We start from the raw sequence: 16,715 nt of genomic DNA, 5'->3' as shown, positions 1-16,715 counted from the left end.
AACAACATGAAAAGAGTATAAAACAGAAACTATAAATCAAGACCTGCTTAAGATGCTAATGAACATAAACACTTTTGATCCACTGAGTAAGAAGGACATTAATAGAGCAATTAGAAAAGGCTGACCTCAGGACCTGGAGGAAAACGGCTTTATATGAAATGTCTTGAGATCCAAATAAACACAGAAGTCAGTTTAATATGATTTTATTGGTCTTTTTTTCTTTCATATTTGAAGTTTGGTAATTGCAACATTGTGTGACAAATAATATTAAAAAAGAGGCAGTTTTGGGCATATTTAAATTGGAATTAGGGCTTGTGAATTTTTAAAATCAGCCCAGGGCCTATGTCTAATAATTTTTTCTTTGAGCACTGAGGAAGGCCATCAAGGCAGTCTATTGGGAGACTGTATCAGCATCATTTTAATCCAGGAACAACTATACTTAATGTTCCAAGAAAAAAGTATTTTTTTTAATGTTGGTATTGCCATCCATTCTGGAGAGGTAGCTTTCACAAGATTTGTTACATTTTGGGAGACCGCATTAGCCTAATTTTCACTTAGAATCAACTACATATAGTGATAATTAGTTTACTCAAAACAATGATGTCAACAGGACCATCCCTTAAAGAGGATTTGCAATAAAAAAAATTTCAAGATGGTTATTAGGCCATCATGGTCTGATCAGCACCAAATTTCTCAGCACTAGCAATATAACATAAGAAGTCATTTAGAGAATTCTGGCCACACTGGAAGCCAGATCAGTGCCTTTTTCAGTTAGGAGCCTGTAGGCATCATAAGAAATCATGTAGGGAAAACCCTGTGTCACTATAAGCCATCTGTTCAGGACAAGTAACCATAACAAAATGTTCAAGTTTGTCACTGTGCCATTCATGCTGAATGTCAGATCAGCAACATTTTCATTTAGTACCAACCTGACATGATGTTTAACACTTTAAGTCAAAACATGTATGTACCTAGTGCAATCAAATTTGTACAAGTAGTGATAAAAGATTTGTTAACCATTCTGGAAGTATAAATGTATCATTTTCATCTAGTACCAATGTGACATGATGTTTAACTCTTCCAGTCTAGTATCTATGTAGCTAATGCAATCAAATTTTCACAAGTAGCGATAAAAAGATTTGTTAACCATGGTGGAGGTCTGAATGTACCATTTTCATTTAGCACCATGTACATAACACCAGTCTTTTACTGAAAACCCCATGTAGATACAAATATTGATTCAACAGAATTGATAACAGATTTTCAAGATGTTGTCTTGTGAGAACTTAATGTAAATATGGCTATCCATTCAGAAGTAATAATAATAATTTTCAAGATGGCAAATATACTGAATGTCAAATCAATACCAAATAAATTTAGGGCCAACAAGACATCATGTAAAGACTTTGAGTGGAAACCCAATATTGACATGACAATCTATGCAGGATGAGTAGTACAAGATTTTCCAAATGGCAACCATCATAGCCATTTTGGATGTCTGATGGCATGTCCGACAGGAACCATTTTCATTTAAGACCATCATAACAAGTCTTTTAGTGAAAGCCCCATGTCAATATGACAATCCATTCAGAAGAAGTAAAGATAAAACTTTTTTTTATACCTTTTTTCATTTTATGGGGCCAACTAAATATGATATAAAGTCGTTTAGTAAAAACCCATAGTGTTAAACCAGCCATTCAGGCTTGGAAGTGATAACATTTTTAAGATGGCTTCAAGGCAAACCTATTGCATATATTGACCATCCCATGAGCACTATTTTTTTTGTTGAAAATCCTGTGTCTATCTGGAAAGTATCAAGAACAGAGATCTAGCTAGGATTTTAAAACTAGGAGTTCAGGACTCCCATTTTGGTAAAAATAGGAGTCCCACCATCAAAAGTTGCAGTCCCTTCTTTCCTACAGAATCAATACAGACACAAGTGCATCTGTTTTTAGATGGAGAGGTTTACGTAATGTAATCACTCACTTTAATATAGCTTTATTACAACAGTCCATTGACAGGATCACAAATTTATAGTTTATTTATTTGTCTACGTACTTGTTGTAATTTTAGGCAATGTTTAATAGTATCTGATTTGCTGTTTTTTTCCAGTCAGAAAACAGCTTAAACCTTAAAGCGCATCTCATGAATTCCACAACATAGCTTTGTCCCATACATTTCTGACCTACATAATTTGCATTTAGATCTCTTTGTGAAAATCCTGTGTCTATCTGGAAAGTATAAAAAACAAAATTTCATGATAGCTGCCACAGTAACCATACTGGCTGGCTGTGGAGCGCCACTTTCATTTTGGAAGAACTAGTCCTTGAAATGAATGTGTTTGTAAATTTTCAAGTCAATCCTCTAAGCAGTTTAGGAGAAGCAGTGATAACAGTCTTGCAGTTATAAACAATAGGCAAAAGGCCTTCACATAAGCTCTTTTGGTTTAAAAACAGAAAAACAAAACAATGACAAAATTCTGTGAATTATTAACCTACATGTAATGTGCAAGGACCAAACACAACATTGTCACTTAACCATGTCACTATCAACAACTTCTGATATCTGAGCACTATTTTAAATCGCACTACACATTAAGTTTAATCACTATGGATATTGAGGTATATTAGATATCACAAGACCCACTTTGGCAATGATGAGAAGATCTAAAGATGTATTACTGCAGATGCTATCCTATCTACAATATGAAGCAAAATATGGGAATTTTATGACTGTCACTAAAGATGCTGAGAACAACAAAGTTTCAAATTATATCCATGTCTTGCTTTGTTTAGGAAAACCATGCCATCGTAGCAGAAATTTAATCTCTCGAAGCTGTGTCCATCATAGGCCTGGTATAAGGTCATCATCACTTTCCAGATCTGGGCATGTAGTGGACGGATCAAAATGTATTGACCCCACCAGAAAGCAACAGCAATATAATTATGTAATGGTGGTAATCTACTATATTATGTGGTACTTATATGTTACAACTACTAATGTTCTTTTATGTGGTAGAGTGTATTTCTGTCACTAAAATGCATTAAAATTTTACAAGCAATGCAAAGAAGTTTTCTTATGACAAAAAATTAATCAGAATATTTAGCAATTTCTGAACAAAAAAATGTGTGATAGTTGAATGATTATAACTGCTGTGGATATGTAGACATACATGAGAGATTCAGTGTTTTAAAAAATAACTTTCACAAGGCAAGTAGATGTTATTACAGACTCACTGAATCTTATGTGGTTAATCTGGTGTTCAAATACAGATGCTCAATCTATATTTGTATTGAGGTGTTTTCTTTCTTTGATGTCTACAAATCAATAATATTATGGGCACAGAACCAAACATTTGTAAATCCTAATGTTTTTAATTTCATATACACTATAAGGCTTAAACTATTTAACATAAAAAATGGGGTTTGAATTACAAAACCATATATGTGCTGCAAACAGAGTTGGGGAATAGAGCTCATTCTGTATGACTTTGCAAGGGCCGCAATGATAAAACATTGAATTTGACATGGTTTATGATAAAACATTGAATTTGACATGGTTTATGATAAAACACTGAATGTGAAATGGGCCATGATTAAACACTGAATGTGACATGGGCCATGATAAAACAATGAATGTGACATGGGCCATGATAAAACACTGAATGTGACATGGGCCATGATAAAACAATGAATGTGATATGGACAAAGATATAACACTGAATGTCACATTCAATGTCACACTGGCCATAATAAAACAACATATGTGACATGGGCCATGAGAAAACATTGAATGTGACATGGACCATGATATAACACTGAATGTGACATGGGCCATGATAAAACACTGACATGGGCCTTGAGAAAACATTGTGCAGCAGGAGTAATATACTAACAACTGACTTACAAACAAATGTTAAGAAAACTGATTTTGTTTCTACTCTGAAAGCATGTCAACAATTAAACCTGTTTTTTTGCAAGTTTATTGTGTAAGGTATGCAAATGACTGCTTGTCTTGAGTTCTGCAAAAATTTACTCTTGATCCTCAGCAAGAAACTTCTTCCTGGTAATTGAAATTATTTATAATCTTAAATCATCAAATCTTAGCAATCTTTTAAGTTAAGTTAAAATTTCACATATAAAATTTGAAAATAAAAGATATAATAGGTTCAGCTAATAGACTAACTGTGAACTGAATGTGGCATTAAAAATATCTGCCTAAAATAAGAAACACAAATGTCACTAAAGAAAATTAACTGACTTACCCTCACAAGAAAGGACACATGAAAAATGTTCTCGATTGTCTGTCCAAATGAGTGGGGGTTTATCACAAATTCAAAATAACATAGTGGCCTCTCTGAAGTGAATAAAATAACAAAATATTTTAGTTATATCGCTGGTGTTATTAAAACCTGCAAGAAAGTATGTGCATTTTTTCAGTTCATAACAACTGCAATGAAGACACACCCAAGGAATGAGCAAAATGTCTGGAGTTTGAGGTCTTTGATTTCCAGAAAAGTACACTATAACTGACGTGAAATACGGTACAAAAGGTTAATAATACAAGATGAAATTATGAATAAAATGAGTTGAGTTAAAATTTAATACTTTGGTAAAATAGCAAATATGTACCGTAGTACATCTAATATTATATTATTATATCTTGCCCATATAGTACATAATAAATATCTAAATTGTTGAATTTATTAGGTAATTTGCTCTCAAATTTACTTTATAAAACCGGTACATTGTCAACTTTTGGATCAGTATTAATACCCAGTTAATAAACACGATATAGACAATTTTATGTCTTAACATGATTAGCTCTACCAGGTCTCTGAAGCAACCATGTGTGTAATAAATTGTACTGCTTGAAAGGCAATTATATCACATACTGGAGGCATGTTTAGCAATGAGTCTTCTACCCACATAAAGTGTTAATACATGGTAGCGGGAACTAACTGCCCCCTGCATAACCAGCAATGCAGAATAAACTTGATGCATCCTCATGTTGCATACTCAAGGATGCAGTACAGACCATATACATCCTCCCCCTGCATACTCAGTGATGCAGAATAGACCGGATACATCCTATTCCTGTATATTCAAGGTTGCAGAATAGATCCAATACATCCTACCCCTGCATACTCAGCAATGCAGAATAAACCTAATGCATCCACCTGCTGTGTAAAGTGGGATGCAGAAAAGATCCTATGCATCCTCCCCCTGCATACTCAGTGATGCAGAGTAGACCTGCACTATTTAAAAGATGACTACTGAAGGCAGCCTGTTTGCCACATGGCATTTCTCATGATGATGTTCCAACTGAGAAGGTCTTGCCATAGACTGTGTCCCATGATGATGTTCCAGCTTAGAAGGTCTTAGAATTTTTAAAGAGAGTGTGGTTTATATAAAAAACTTGAAATCGTATTTGAAGGATTTTTACCCATTTTTTGGCTTTGTTTTGTACGCCAGAATTTTAAGACATAAACTTACTTGGCATGGTATAGCTATGTGCCATGCATCCATACATACACAGGACATAAACTTACTTGGCATGGTATAGCTATGTGCCATGCATCCATACATACACAGGACATAAACTTACTTGGCATGGTATAGCTATGTGCCATGCATCCATACATACACAGGACATAAACTTACTTGGCATGGTATAGCTATGTGCCATGCATCCATACATACACAGGACATAAACTTACTTGGCATCGTATAGCTATGTGCCATGCATCCATACATACACAGGACATAAACTTACTTGGCATCGTATAGCTATGTGCCATGCATCCATACATACACAGGACATAAACTTACTTGGCATGGTATAGCTATGTGCCATGCATCCATACATACATAGGACATAAACTTACTTGGCATGGTATAGCTATGTGCCATGCATCCATACATACACAGGACATAAACTTACTTGGCATGGTATAGCTATGTGCCATGCATCCATACATACATAGGACATAAACTTACTTGGTATCGTATAGCTATGTGCCATGCATCCATACATACATAGGACATAAACTTACTTGGTATCGTATAGCTATGTGCCATGCATCCATACATACACAAGACATAAACTTACTTGGCATGGTATAGCTATGTGCCATGCATCCATACATACACAGGACATAAACTTACTTGGCATGGTATAGCTATGTGCCATGCATCCATACATACATAGGACATAAACTTACTTGGCATGGTATAGCTATGTGCCATGCATCCATACATACACAGGACATAAACTTACTTGGCATGGTATAGCTATGTGCCATGCATCCATACATACATAGGACATAAACTTACTTGGTATCGTATAGCTATGTGCCATGCATCCATACATACATAGGACATAAACTTACTTGGTATCGTATAGCTATGTGCCATGCATCCATACATACACAGGACATAAACTTACTTGGCATCGTATAGCTATGTGCCATGCATCCATACATACACAGGACATAAACTTACTTGGCATCGTATAGCTATGTGCCATGCATCCATACATACACAGGACATAAACTTACTTGGTATCGTATAGCTATGTGCCATGCATCCATACATACACAGGACATAAACTTACTTGGCATGGTATAGCTATGTGCCATGCATCCATACATACACAGGACATAAACTTACTTGGCATGGTATAGCTATGTGCCATGCATCCATACATACACAGGACCAAGCAGAGTGAAAACCTAATGCTGATACCACCAGGAGTAGTGCAGACTTTCAATATTGCCACTGTGTGGTGGCCAGATTGGATGTCAGATTAGCACCATATTCACTTATGACCAACTGGACATCATAAGCTGTCTTTTTGTGAAATTTCTACATCAGTATGACTTTCTGTTGATAAGGAGTTAACAGGATTTATTTTCAAAGATGTCAGATTGGCATCATTTTCTTTTAGGACCAATTCGACATCAAAATAAGTGTTTTAGTGAAAACCCCATGCTGATATGATCATCCACTCAGAAGAAGTTGTGATAACAAGATTTTCAAGATGGCTGCCATGGTGGCAGTACTGAACATCAGATTGGCACCATATTCATTTAGGACCAACAACACCATGGGATAAATATGTGTGAAGTTTCATGGCAATCCTCTTAGTAGTTCAAGAGGAGCATTAAAAATGGCCAGACAACAAAGCATCTCATAAGCTCTTCTCATCTATGACCAGTTGAGCTAATAATGTATCTTAGTCAATAATGCTGGTTATAACATGGTGCCATTTTTAGTTGAAAAATTAATGCAAAATCCTGTCATTAATTTAATGAATTTGCTTTGCAGCAAAAAAGTCAACAATAACAATTCTTTTAGAATGAAAAACACCTCCAAATTTTGAAACTTTTAATATTAAAATTAGTAAGTTAAAAAAAATTGACACGATAACAGCAAGTATAGTATAAGTACACAAAATATGCAAGCTTTCATTACTGAATGATAACCTCACAGGTTCCATAGACAAACATGGCTGGCGCAAATGATATATAAAAATAATATAGATATAAATAAACTTTTCTTTTGTCTCAAAGATTTTATAATTTCTTTAAATAATTTTCTCAAAGAATAAAAGTTTTACCTCCATACTCTGCATACTGCTCCAGCAAGATCCTGTGGACTCTATCAACTTCCTCTGTGGTGGCTTCATTCTTTTCCTCCTCTCCAAAACTTTGCAACTAAAATAAACATGTCATCAGTCTGGCACAAGTGTGACATTTACACTTTCTTATACTTACATAAAAAATTATGTATGTATGTATGTATGTATGTATGTATTAGCAGCTTAAAACACATCAGCACAATAATGCCTATATGGTGCAAATTTAATGCAAAGTTCTTAAAATACAAACATAAAGAACTGAACAAAAACTTGACAAATCACTCTGATGTTTCAAAACATTGCACTATTTTCATTTCTCTGCAGCTATCTCCTACAACTACCTTCTAGATACCCTAAGCCCTGTCTAGAAAAAGATAACTAGATTTGTGTTCATGAAATAAATATGCCCACAATGCCCCACTGCAAACAGAAAAGTCATTTTTTTTTTAAATATTGAAACAATTGTGTTATGGCATGAAAATTGGTTCAGGTCACCTAAATATGCAAAAGAAGAAAAAAAATCAAATTTAATTATAGTGGATTTTGCTTAATCATGCTAAAATGTTCAAGAGTACTATGAAAGGTTTATTAATTTTATGCCCCCCCCCCATTAATAGTCCCCTTTGAAGACACTAGCAGGGTATGGTTGACTCTGAAGATCACTGAGAAATGGGTCTTGATTACCTCAACCTTTGTTTAATGTATGTGGCTTTGCACTAAACTAGATATTCTATGACCTTGACCTAATATATGGTCATGAAACCTACACCAGAACAACTTATTCTGCAAAACTAATTTTCTTAAAATCTACAGTGACCGAAATCTTTGATCTTTTCAACCCTCCAAATCTAGAAACCTCTTCCATACCTTAAGTGCAAGCCCTCTCCAAACGTTGGAAAAATTATGTGGTCAATAACTGAAATTTTTGTACAGCAACCATTTTTCTTCTCTCAGTTGATGTTTTACCTTTAGACCGCAAAATCAACAGACTTCTTCCTTTCCCTAAAAGCAAGCCATCCACATTTAGAGGCTTTCTTCCTTACATCATGTGTAAGCAATCCACAAAATTTGGCAACTGCAGATGGTGTAAAACTTGAGTTATTGTTCAGAAACTATTTTATTCTTCTTTTCAGTGATCTTTTGACCTCAAAATGGATAGGGTCCTTTCTTACACCAAATGCAAGCCATTCACAAAGCTTGGTCCAACACATGGTGGTAAACTTGAGTTACTGTGCAGAAACCATTATTTTTCTTTTCTTTCAGTCACAGTGACCTTGACTGATAGACTTTTTTTAAACCCTGAAGTCACTCACATTTTCCCATATTTCAAGTACATGTAATCCACTTATTTTAATAACTGGAACTGGTAATAGACAGATGGACAGAAGGAAACAAGACAGATGGATGTACACAAAGATTACATGGTAAGAAAATAACATACTATTCTTAACAATACACATTGACCTAAAGAAATGTGGAACAAGAGTGCCATAAATGGTTACTGAACTCCCAACCTGTGTTTAATAGTGTTCTTTTTAGAATTTGTGTGAATAAAACACTTTCCTTCTGCCATGGTGACCTTGACCTTTGATTCCAAATCAATAGATATCTTCCTTACCCCAACCCATATTTAAGTCATCCACAAAGTCTGTTAACCAACGATTATGTAAACTCCATTTATTTTGTGGAAACCATTTTCTTTCAGTCAGTGACCTTGACCTTTTGAACCATGAAAATTTGAGTTACTGTGCAGAAACTAGTTTCCTTCTTTCAGCTACAGTGGAAATGAATGTGAAGCTTCTGACTCAAAACTAATCAGTTCTTCCTTACCCAAAGTACAAGCCATCTACAAAGTTTGGTAGCTGCCAAACATAAACAAATATATTTATTGTGCAGAAACATAAATGGCAGCAGATGGATGGAAGGCTGGATAAGCACATAAAATGCTCTGCCTTATGGTGGTCATATAAGAAAAATGGAAAAATTGCAATAATGACCAGAAAATTTAATCAGGTCATCTACATCTGAATACTAGTAAAACTCACAAATTTCAGATGTCTACCTCAAACAATAATTGCTTAATCATGGCAAAAAGGATTTTCTTAGAAATGTCAAAGTCCAAACAGTTAATAAATGTGTTTTTTTTATATTAAAAAATTGCTATAATGACATGAAAACTAAATCAAGTCCTCTTCATACAGACACAACTATACTAGAAAAATTTTGTTCGCACTGAGTGTCATTTTGGAATCATTAATAAACAAAATTCTTGTAACAGACATGGACAAGTCCAAATCAAAATGCCCCCACAGCAAGCAGGGGGGGATACAAATTTACATATTCTGTCAGTAACTATTTTTCTACAATTAAAACAGTACTCAATTAATACCCACTAACTGCATCTCTAACACTGTTCTAAACACAAAACATGATAAATGGAACTGGAAAATCTTGATTGAATATCCCAGACACATTCTGCAAAAAAAAAAAACAAAAACAGCAATCTAGAGGTAAACACTGCCGCATCATTATCAGGTCAGGGGTTTTCCCTTCACTTGAAAGGTTTAGTCATACTTCCCATGTCCAGCATCCCTTTTTTTCCCTTTGATAGGGGAGAGAGAGTGTTTGGTAATTTGCAACACAGAAGACAGGAGACCAAGACTTATTCAGGGTGAGTAATGCAATCTATGTTTGCTGTGAACGATAGAAACTCCAGTCAAGCTTTAAAAGGCTAAAAAAACAACTCTAACTTGTTACCTTTTCTGCAAAGGTGCAAGAATAATTAAGAGACTGTGTTTAATCCACAGTGGATGGATGGCATATTCGAAAGGTACCTCATGATTCTATTTACTTTAATTTAATTATGATCCAAAACAAATAGAGAAAATGGAAATTATTTATTTTTATTGCAACCTGTCGAGGAACAGTTTCTTTTCCCACAGTATTATCCTTCTCCTTCCTCTTTAGCTGTCGGGGCTCTTTCTGAGGTCTATCTCCTCTTTCAAATGACCCACACCTGCAAGACAAAATGCAGACATGTCTGAGTCTACAAATGTACACAAACCGACTGAAACAAAGCATGGGAAATACAAAATACAGACATGTCTGAGTCTACAAATGTACACAAACCGACTGAAACAAAGCATGGGAAATACAAAATACAGACATGTCCGAGTCTACAAATGTACACAAACCGACTGAAACAAAGCATGGGAAATACAAAATACAGACATGTCCGAGTCTACAAATGTACACAAACCGACTGAAACAAAGCATGGGAAATACAAAATACAGACATGTCCGAGTCTACAAATGTACACAAACCAACTGAAACAAAGCATGGGAAAATAAAGCATTTTGATGCAGGATGCTGCTTAAATTGGGTTATTTTTTTTATTTATCACCAGTTTAGTTGCAATATGATATGTATTGTGACGTGAATCATTCAATATGTGTTAATAGCTTCCATTTGGCTATGTAACAACTTTGTGTCTTCAACATCAATTTCAGAGGTAGTGTATCACTGTCTTGAAATTTTAAGAGAACCTAAGATGGTTCAAATTATGTTTTAATTTTAATTTGACAATCAAAATATGTGGGTTAGTGAAGAAAAAAACATCAGATATTATTTATTTAAATCATGTTATAACTTTGGGAAATAAAGAATACTATCTAAGAATAAGTACTTCTTTTTCATTTATTGATATAAATTTTATGATGACTACCCCCATTTTTAAAAAAGGTTTTATGACACTAACATGTGGTCACTCCCAATGCAATAAAACATTTCTGGGGAGATCATTGGTAGTATTCCTCAATAAAAATGCACTAATATAGTTTAATGCCTGTATATACAATATTTCATAGAAATTAAACCAAAAGTAAAATGTGGAAGCCTATGGCAAGATGCAAGAAAGTCTAGAGATGCCTCACAATCTCTATAAAGTCTTCCTAACATTAATCAGTACTGCAATAGCAATGAAAATCATTATTCAAAATTTTAGCAAAACTATCGATGCCACTGCCTGTGAAAAGTAACTGAGATGTCTCTCCCTCTGCCATTAACTTGAAAAATATATCAACAGTACCTTTATTTTGAAAAGCTGCCTATTAGGAAGCATCTTCTGTAAGTTTTATGAATACAACTAATAAAAAAATTAATGGTTTAATTTTTAGTTCTGAATTCTAAACATGTTCCTTTCACATGTACAATGCCTTAGCATAAAATCATTAACCATCAATATATATATATATATATATATATATATATATATATATATATATATATGTGTGTGTGTGTGTGTGTGTGTGTGTGTGTGTGTGTGAAGCTAAGACACTGCAAAATACCAACATAAAATGGAATGCAGGAGATCTTGAGAAGAATGGTTGTACAGATACTCCTAGTTTCTGCCACCCTCCTGATGAAATCCTTGTTCCTTGTGAACTTGTGCCCACCACGTCTCCCAGTGATGTGATCTGAACAATAAAAAAAATGTAATACACAGTATCAAATGTTATGTGCCCTTCTTGGTCACTGAACCATATATTTTGGCCCTATGATTTCAAATGAGCATAGCAGAAATTGTAACTAATATTAACTGAGTGAAGTACCTAGATTACATTTGTGTAATTTCAAATAGGCATAATTCATTAATCAACTACCATCAGAACCAATGTTTTTTTTTGTTTCCAAAATGTCGCCAACAATTGATACAGTCAGAAAGATTCACATTTAGATTTTAATTAACTCTCAACACTGATGCTCTTACATAACATTAGTGACCAATATGGTTTGAATAGATGAATATTATGGTGTCAAGATACCTGTACGTGTGCTCTCATGTACTCTAGGGTTTTCTTGGAAAGAGTTTTGAAATGTTTTAAACTTTAGTCATTTTCTAGTGGAGTTTTACAAATTAAAAAATACATAAACTGCTTGTTTAAGTGACAATAAATCAAATATTTTTATCTAATTGTAATTATAATACTATAATCGAGTCACACATATCAGTCAATATTAATTACAATGTATAATTTCTTATGCGCTCATTTAAAGTCACATGACAAAATTTCAGTGATAATGAAGAGCATTTAAACTTTAACAATGTTGGAGGTAAAACTAGGGCTACGATTCTTGTGGCTATGATACAATGAATGTAATAAGGTTGACTAAGTGCATACCACAACTTTTTTCTTCAAATAGAACTATATTCTTCTAAGAACATCACTGACACATGACTGCACAATTGAGTCACAAAATTAAGTTGCAATCAAATATGCACATTTCAAACCAATCTATGACTCTGACCGCTGACATAATAAATATGGGTGTCGAGTATTAATGTCCCAAAAATGTCTTAAATGTTTTTACAAGTTTTACAATTTTACCAGATAAATAAACTTGGACTAAAACATTTGTCCACAACTCAATCAGTAATTTCTATATAAAAAAATAAAACCTATATTGATCAGACTGTGTTTCGTCAAAGAGACCATACTATATGATAATAAAAATGTGTCACAAAACAAATTTCCCAAGTCAAGTACTAATGATGCAGAGATGCTAAACTATGTGCATACTTATCAGATGCCAATGCATGAGCATACTTGTCAGATGCCAATCCATCAGCATACTTGTCAGATGCCAATCCATGAGCATATTTATCAGATGCCAATGCATGAGCATACTTAACAGATGCCAATGCATGAGCGTACTTGTCAGATGCCAATCCATGAGCATGCTTGTCAGATGCCAATCCATGAGCATATTTATCAGATGCCAATGCATGAGCATACTTAACAGATGCCAATGCATGAGCATACTTGTCAGATGCCAATCCATGAGCATACTTGTCAGATGCCAATCTATGAGTATTCTTCTCAGAGGGCTACCCATAACCATACTTCTTAGATGCTAATCCATGCTCATACTTACAAGGAATCCTAGCATCAATTTTAGAATCAAGTCAGGCCATCAAGAATGGATAACATGTTTGATAGAAGAGACAAACATTTACAATCACTTTTCACCTTTCTGTATGAGCCAATATATACACCTATAAATCAGTCAGTAATTTCCTGTTTGAGCCAATACACACCTGTGGTCAGTAACTTCCTGAGCCAATACACATCTGTGAACAGTAACTTCCTGTGAAAACTTACACACACCTGTACAGTCAGCAACTTCTGTATGAGTGTAAAACCAGTCAGTAACTTCCTGTATGAGCCAGTATATACCTGTATGAGCATATGAAAACCTGTAAACATTCAGCAACTTCCTGTATGAGTCTATACACATCTGTAGGAGCATACACATACCTGTAAACAGTCAGTAACAAATAACATCCAATCAGAATTCCTGATGTGTCCAGTGCTCCAATTCCAAGTCTGAATTACCTTTAACATTGTTGAGCAAATATGAAACTAGCCATAGTATGCATGTTCAGCCCAGAGCAAAACCTTGTGGTGAACTGGTGCTTTACACATCAAGATCTATCCACATATCAAGTAACATGACTGTGGACCAATGTACTCAAGAAAATGACCACAAAGGGTGTGGACAGATGTATAGATGGACATCAAAATGATCACTATGTTAAGCTGGCTTGACAAAAATAGACATAAAGAGTGTATTTACTCACAAAATTCTGTCTTCATTTCTGATACCATATTTCACCTATTCAGTTTCAGTGAATGGTTTGTTGCCAAGTATAGTCTTTTTGCATTGAGAAAATGTGTTTTATTAATCAGTCTATAACACTGGTTAATAGAACACTATAATACTGGTGATGAAGTACTTTTCTGCCTACCTGTGTCAAACAGTAAAAACTCCTGATCAAACTTTTCTCCCAGAAATCTTATTTTCCAGGATGTTATCAATTAAGAATGTTGAGTATCACGCATGAGCCACAAGTAGGCAGAGGATACATTTTTTGCTCAAAATGTTATAATAAGCCAATAATTTTAGACAGTTTTTCTGTAAACACATTAGGATAATGGTCATACCAATTTCTCTGCAAATTCTACAGGCTGGAACTTGACAAATTCTGTATGCAAGGCTTGAGCTTTCTTTCTACCAAGGTTTGCTATCAGGTTCATAGCCTGGGAGTCCAAAACTGCCTCCCGTGTTGTCTTGACTAGAACAATAGATCAGAATTAGAGCTGAAATACATGATATAACCCCAAATCTTTTAAAATAAGTTTTCCCCCATGAAAGATTAAAAATAAAAATATTTATAAAGTGACCTAAACTAGACACACATTAAACTTTATGAGCAAATGAGCAAAATGATCCAACTTTGAGTCTCAAGTGACCAACATTAAACCAAAATGTGATCTTTCCTTAGTCTTTAATACGAAAAATGTTTTCATATATATACATGAGGAAACTCCATGTATTTGGAACAGTGTATTTGTAAAATTAAAATATCAACTAAACAGACCCTTATTCTGCCACATCCAAATCCTATCATAATTAGATCAGGGGAATCCTTGGTTGTTGTGTTGTTGTTTTGGAGTTTAACGCCATTTTTCAGCACACGATAGGCTATACATGGTGGCCAGTATTAATGGTGGAGGAAGAATCCGGGAAAACCCCGGAAAGAACCACCGACCTACAAGAAGCTACTGGCAAGCTTTCTCACATACCAACATTGGCCAAATCCAAGACTCGAAACCCACACAGACAGAGGTGAGATGGCAGTGATCCGTAACAGAGAGTGCTTTAGACCACTCGGCCACTCGGGGCCCCAGAATCCTTGGTAGCTCAGGTGGTACAGCATCAGACTTGTAATCCAAGGGTCTCTGGTTTAACACCCGCTCAAGAGTCTCTGGTTTAATACCCACCCAGCCCAGATTGGCTGCCTCATTGTGTCCTGGGAAAGGTTTGTAGCTCCCATTTCCTTGGCAGGATAGAGCAATCAATGTTTAATAATGCTGCTAAAATCAACAACCACAACCCCCATCCCAAAGAAAACCTGCAAAAATCAAGTCAATTCAACTCCCAAATATCACTGAGCATGAGCGGATCCGTCTATAAAATGGCCTGTGAAATGAGGCAATACCGTGTTTCCTCCAGGGTATTTTAAAGACAAATGCGAAAATGAAATTCTTCAATTCTGTCACTGAACAAATACGACAATATATTATTTAAAGTTTACTCAGCTTCATTCTGTGAAAATTTCATACTACAGCTTATGTTTATAAACAAGATACACCTTCATTGATGTAAACCTTCAAGCTATTTGTAAATTAATAAGATGCAGCTGATTGGTTAAATATGACAATCACTGACTCTTCTGCTTGTATTATCCTTATATAATGACTCATAAATTCTTTATTCACGTCATCAATGAAAATAAAAACAAAATTCAAGTCCAACATTATGTATAGAACAAAAATTCTGTGTTTGCAAAACACATATCCCCACACTCGTCCATCATTATTGTAAACAAGCTTTGAGATTCTTGGCCAAGTATCAATGGGTGATAGTACACAAAGGAGTCAACTTGCCTGAATATACAATTTTTATGTCAAGCAAATCATATATTTCATAATGAGCTGCTAAAATATATCAATAGGATTAAAATTATATTGCTACAGTAAAGATACTATTTTAACTGTGACATTGGCAATATCACCAATAGAACTTTCTTTTCCCATTTAGGAAATATATCTACCCTTGTGGATCCTATCAAAAAGAGGTATTTTCATATCCAGACCTATTTCACTTTCTTCTGCTGATTCTTCTCTTTCCTTTCTTCTCTCTCTCTCTCTGTTTCCCCAAATGGATGAACAGATCTTAAAATGATATCCAAATTTTGGTACTTCTTTTTAATAATGTAGTAATGCACAGGCACAGAACGGTGAAAAAAATCCATGCAAATTGATAGTTTTGCCATAAGATAAAAAGAAAATCTGCATTTTTTTATAATGGAAACATTTTATTGTCATGACTGACAAAGCCACAGGTGACAATGCAAAATGTTTCCACTTTGCTCATTAAATATTTGCTTATTTATACTCAAAAATAATGTAGATATCCACTATATATCATGCTGAACTCATTAATTTCC

The 16,715-nt window shown here is 34.7% G+C and overlaps 1 protein-coding gene across 1 annotated transcript in view; it reads right to left on the bottom strand.

Moving 5' to 3' along the window:
• LOC149795612 (EP300-interacting inhibitor of differentiation 3-like) overlaps positions 1–16,715 on the bottom strand; it is a 35,598-nt gene that overhangs the window by 7,180 nt on the left and 11,703 nt on the right. Inside the window, exons 3-7 of the mRNA XM_089965440.1 lie at positions 14,647–14,777; positions 11,993–12,117; positions 10,555–10,657; positions 7,621–7,717; positions 4,265–4,356 (exon numbers count right to left, since the gene is read on the bottom strand). Of these exons, the coding sequence (XP_089821566.1) occupies positions 4,265–4,356; positions 7,621–7,717; positions 10,555–10,657; positions 11,993–12,117; positions 14,647–14,777 (548 nt within the window). The remainder of the gene's footprint in view (positions 1–4,264; positions 4,357–7,620; positions 7,718–10,554; positions 10,658–11,992; positions 12,118–14,646; positions 14,778–16,715) is intronic.

This window comes from Sinohyriopsis cumingii, chromosome 7 (assembly GCF_028554795.1).
Source record: "Sinohyriopsis cumingii isolate HCF-2022 chromosome 7, ASM2855479v2, whole genome shotgun sequence".
NCBI classification, from domain to species: Eukaryota; Metazoa; Mollusca; class Bivalvia; order Unionida; family Unionidae; genus Sinohyriopsis; species Sinohyriopsis cumingii.
This window is presented reverse-complemented; position numbering and strand designations above follow the sequence as displayed.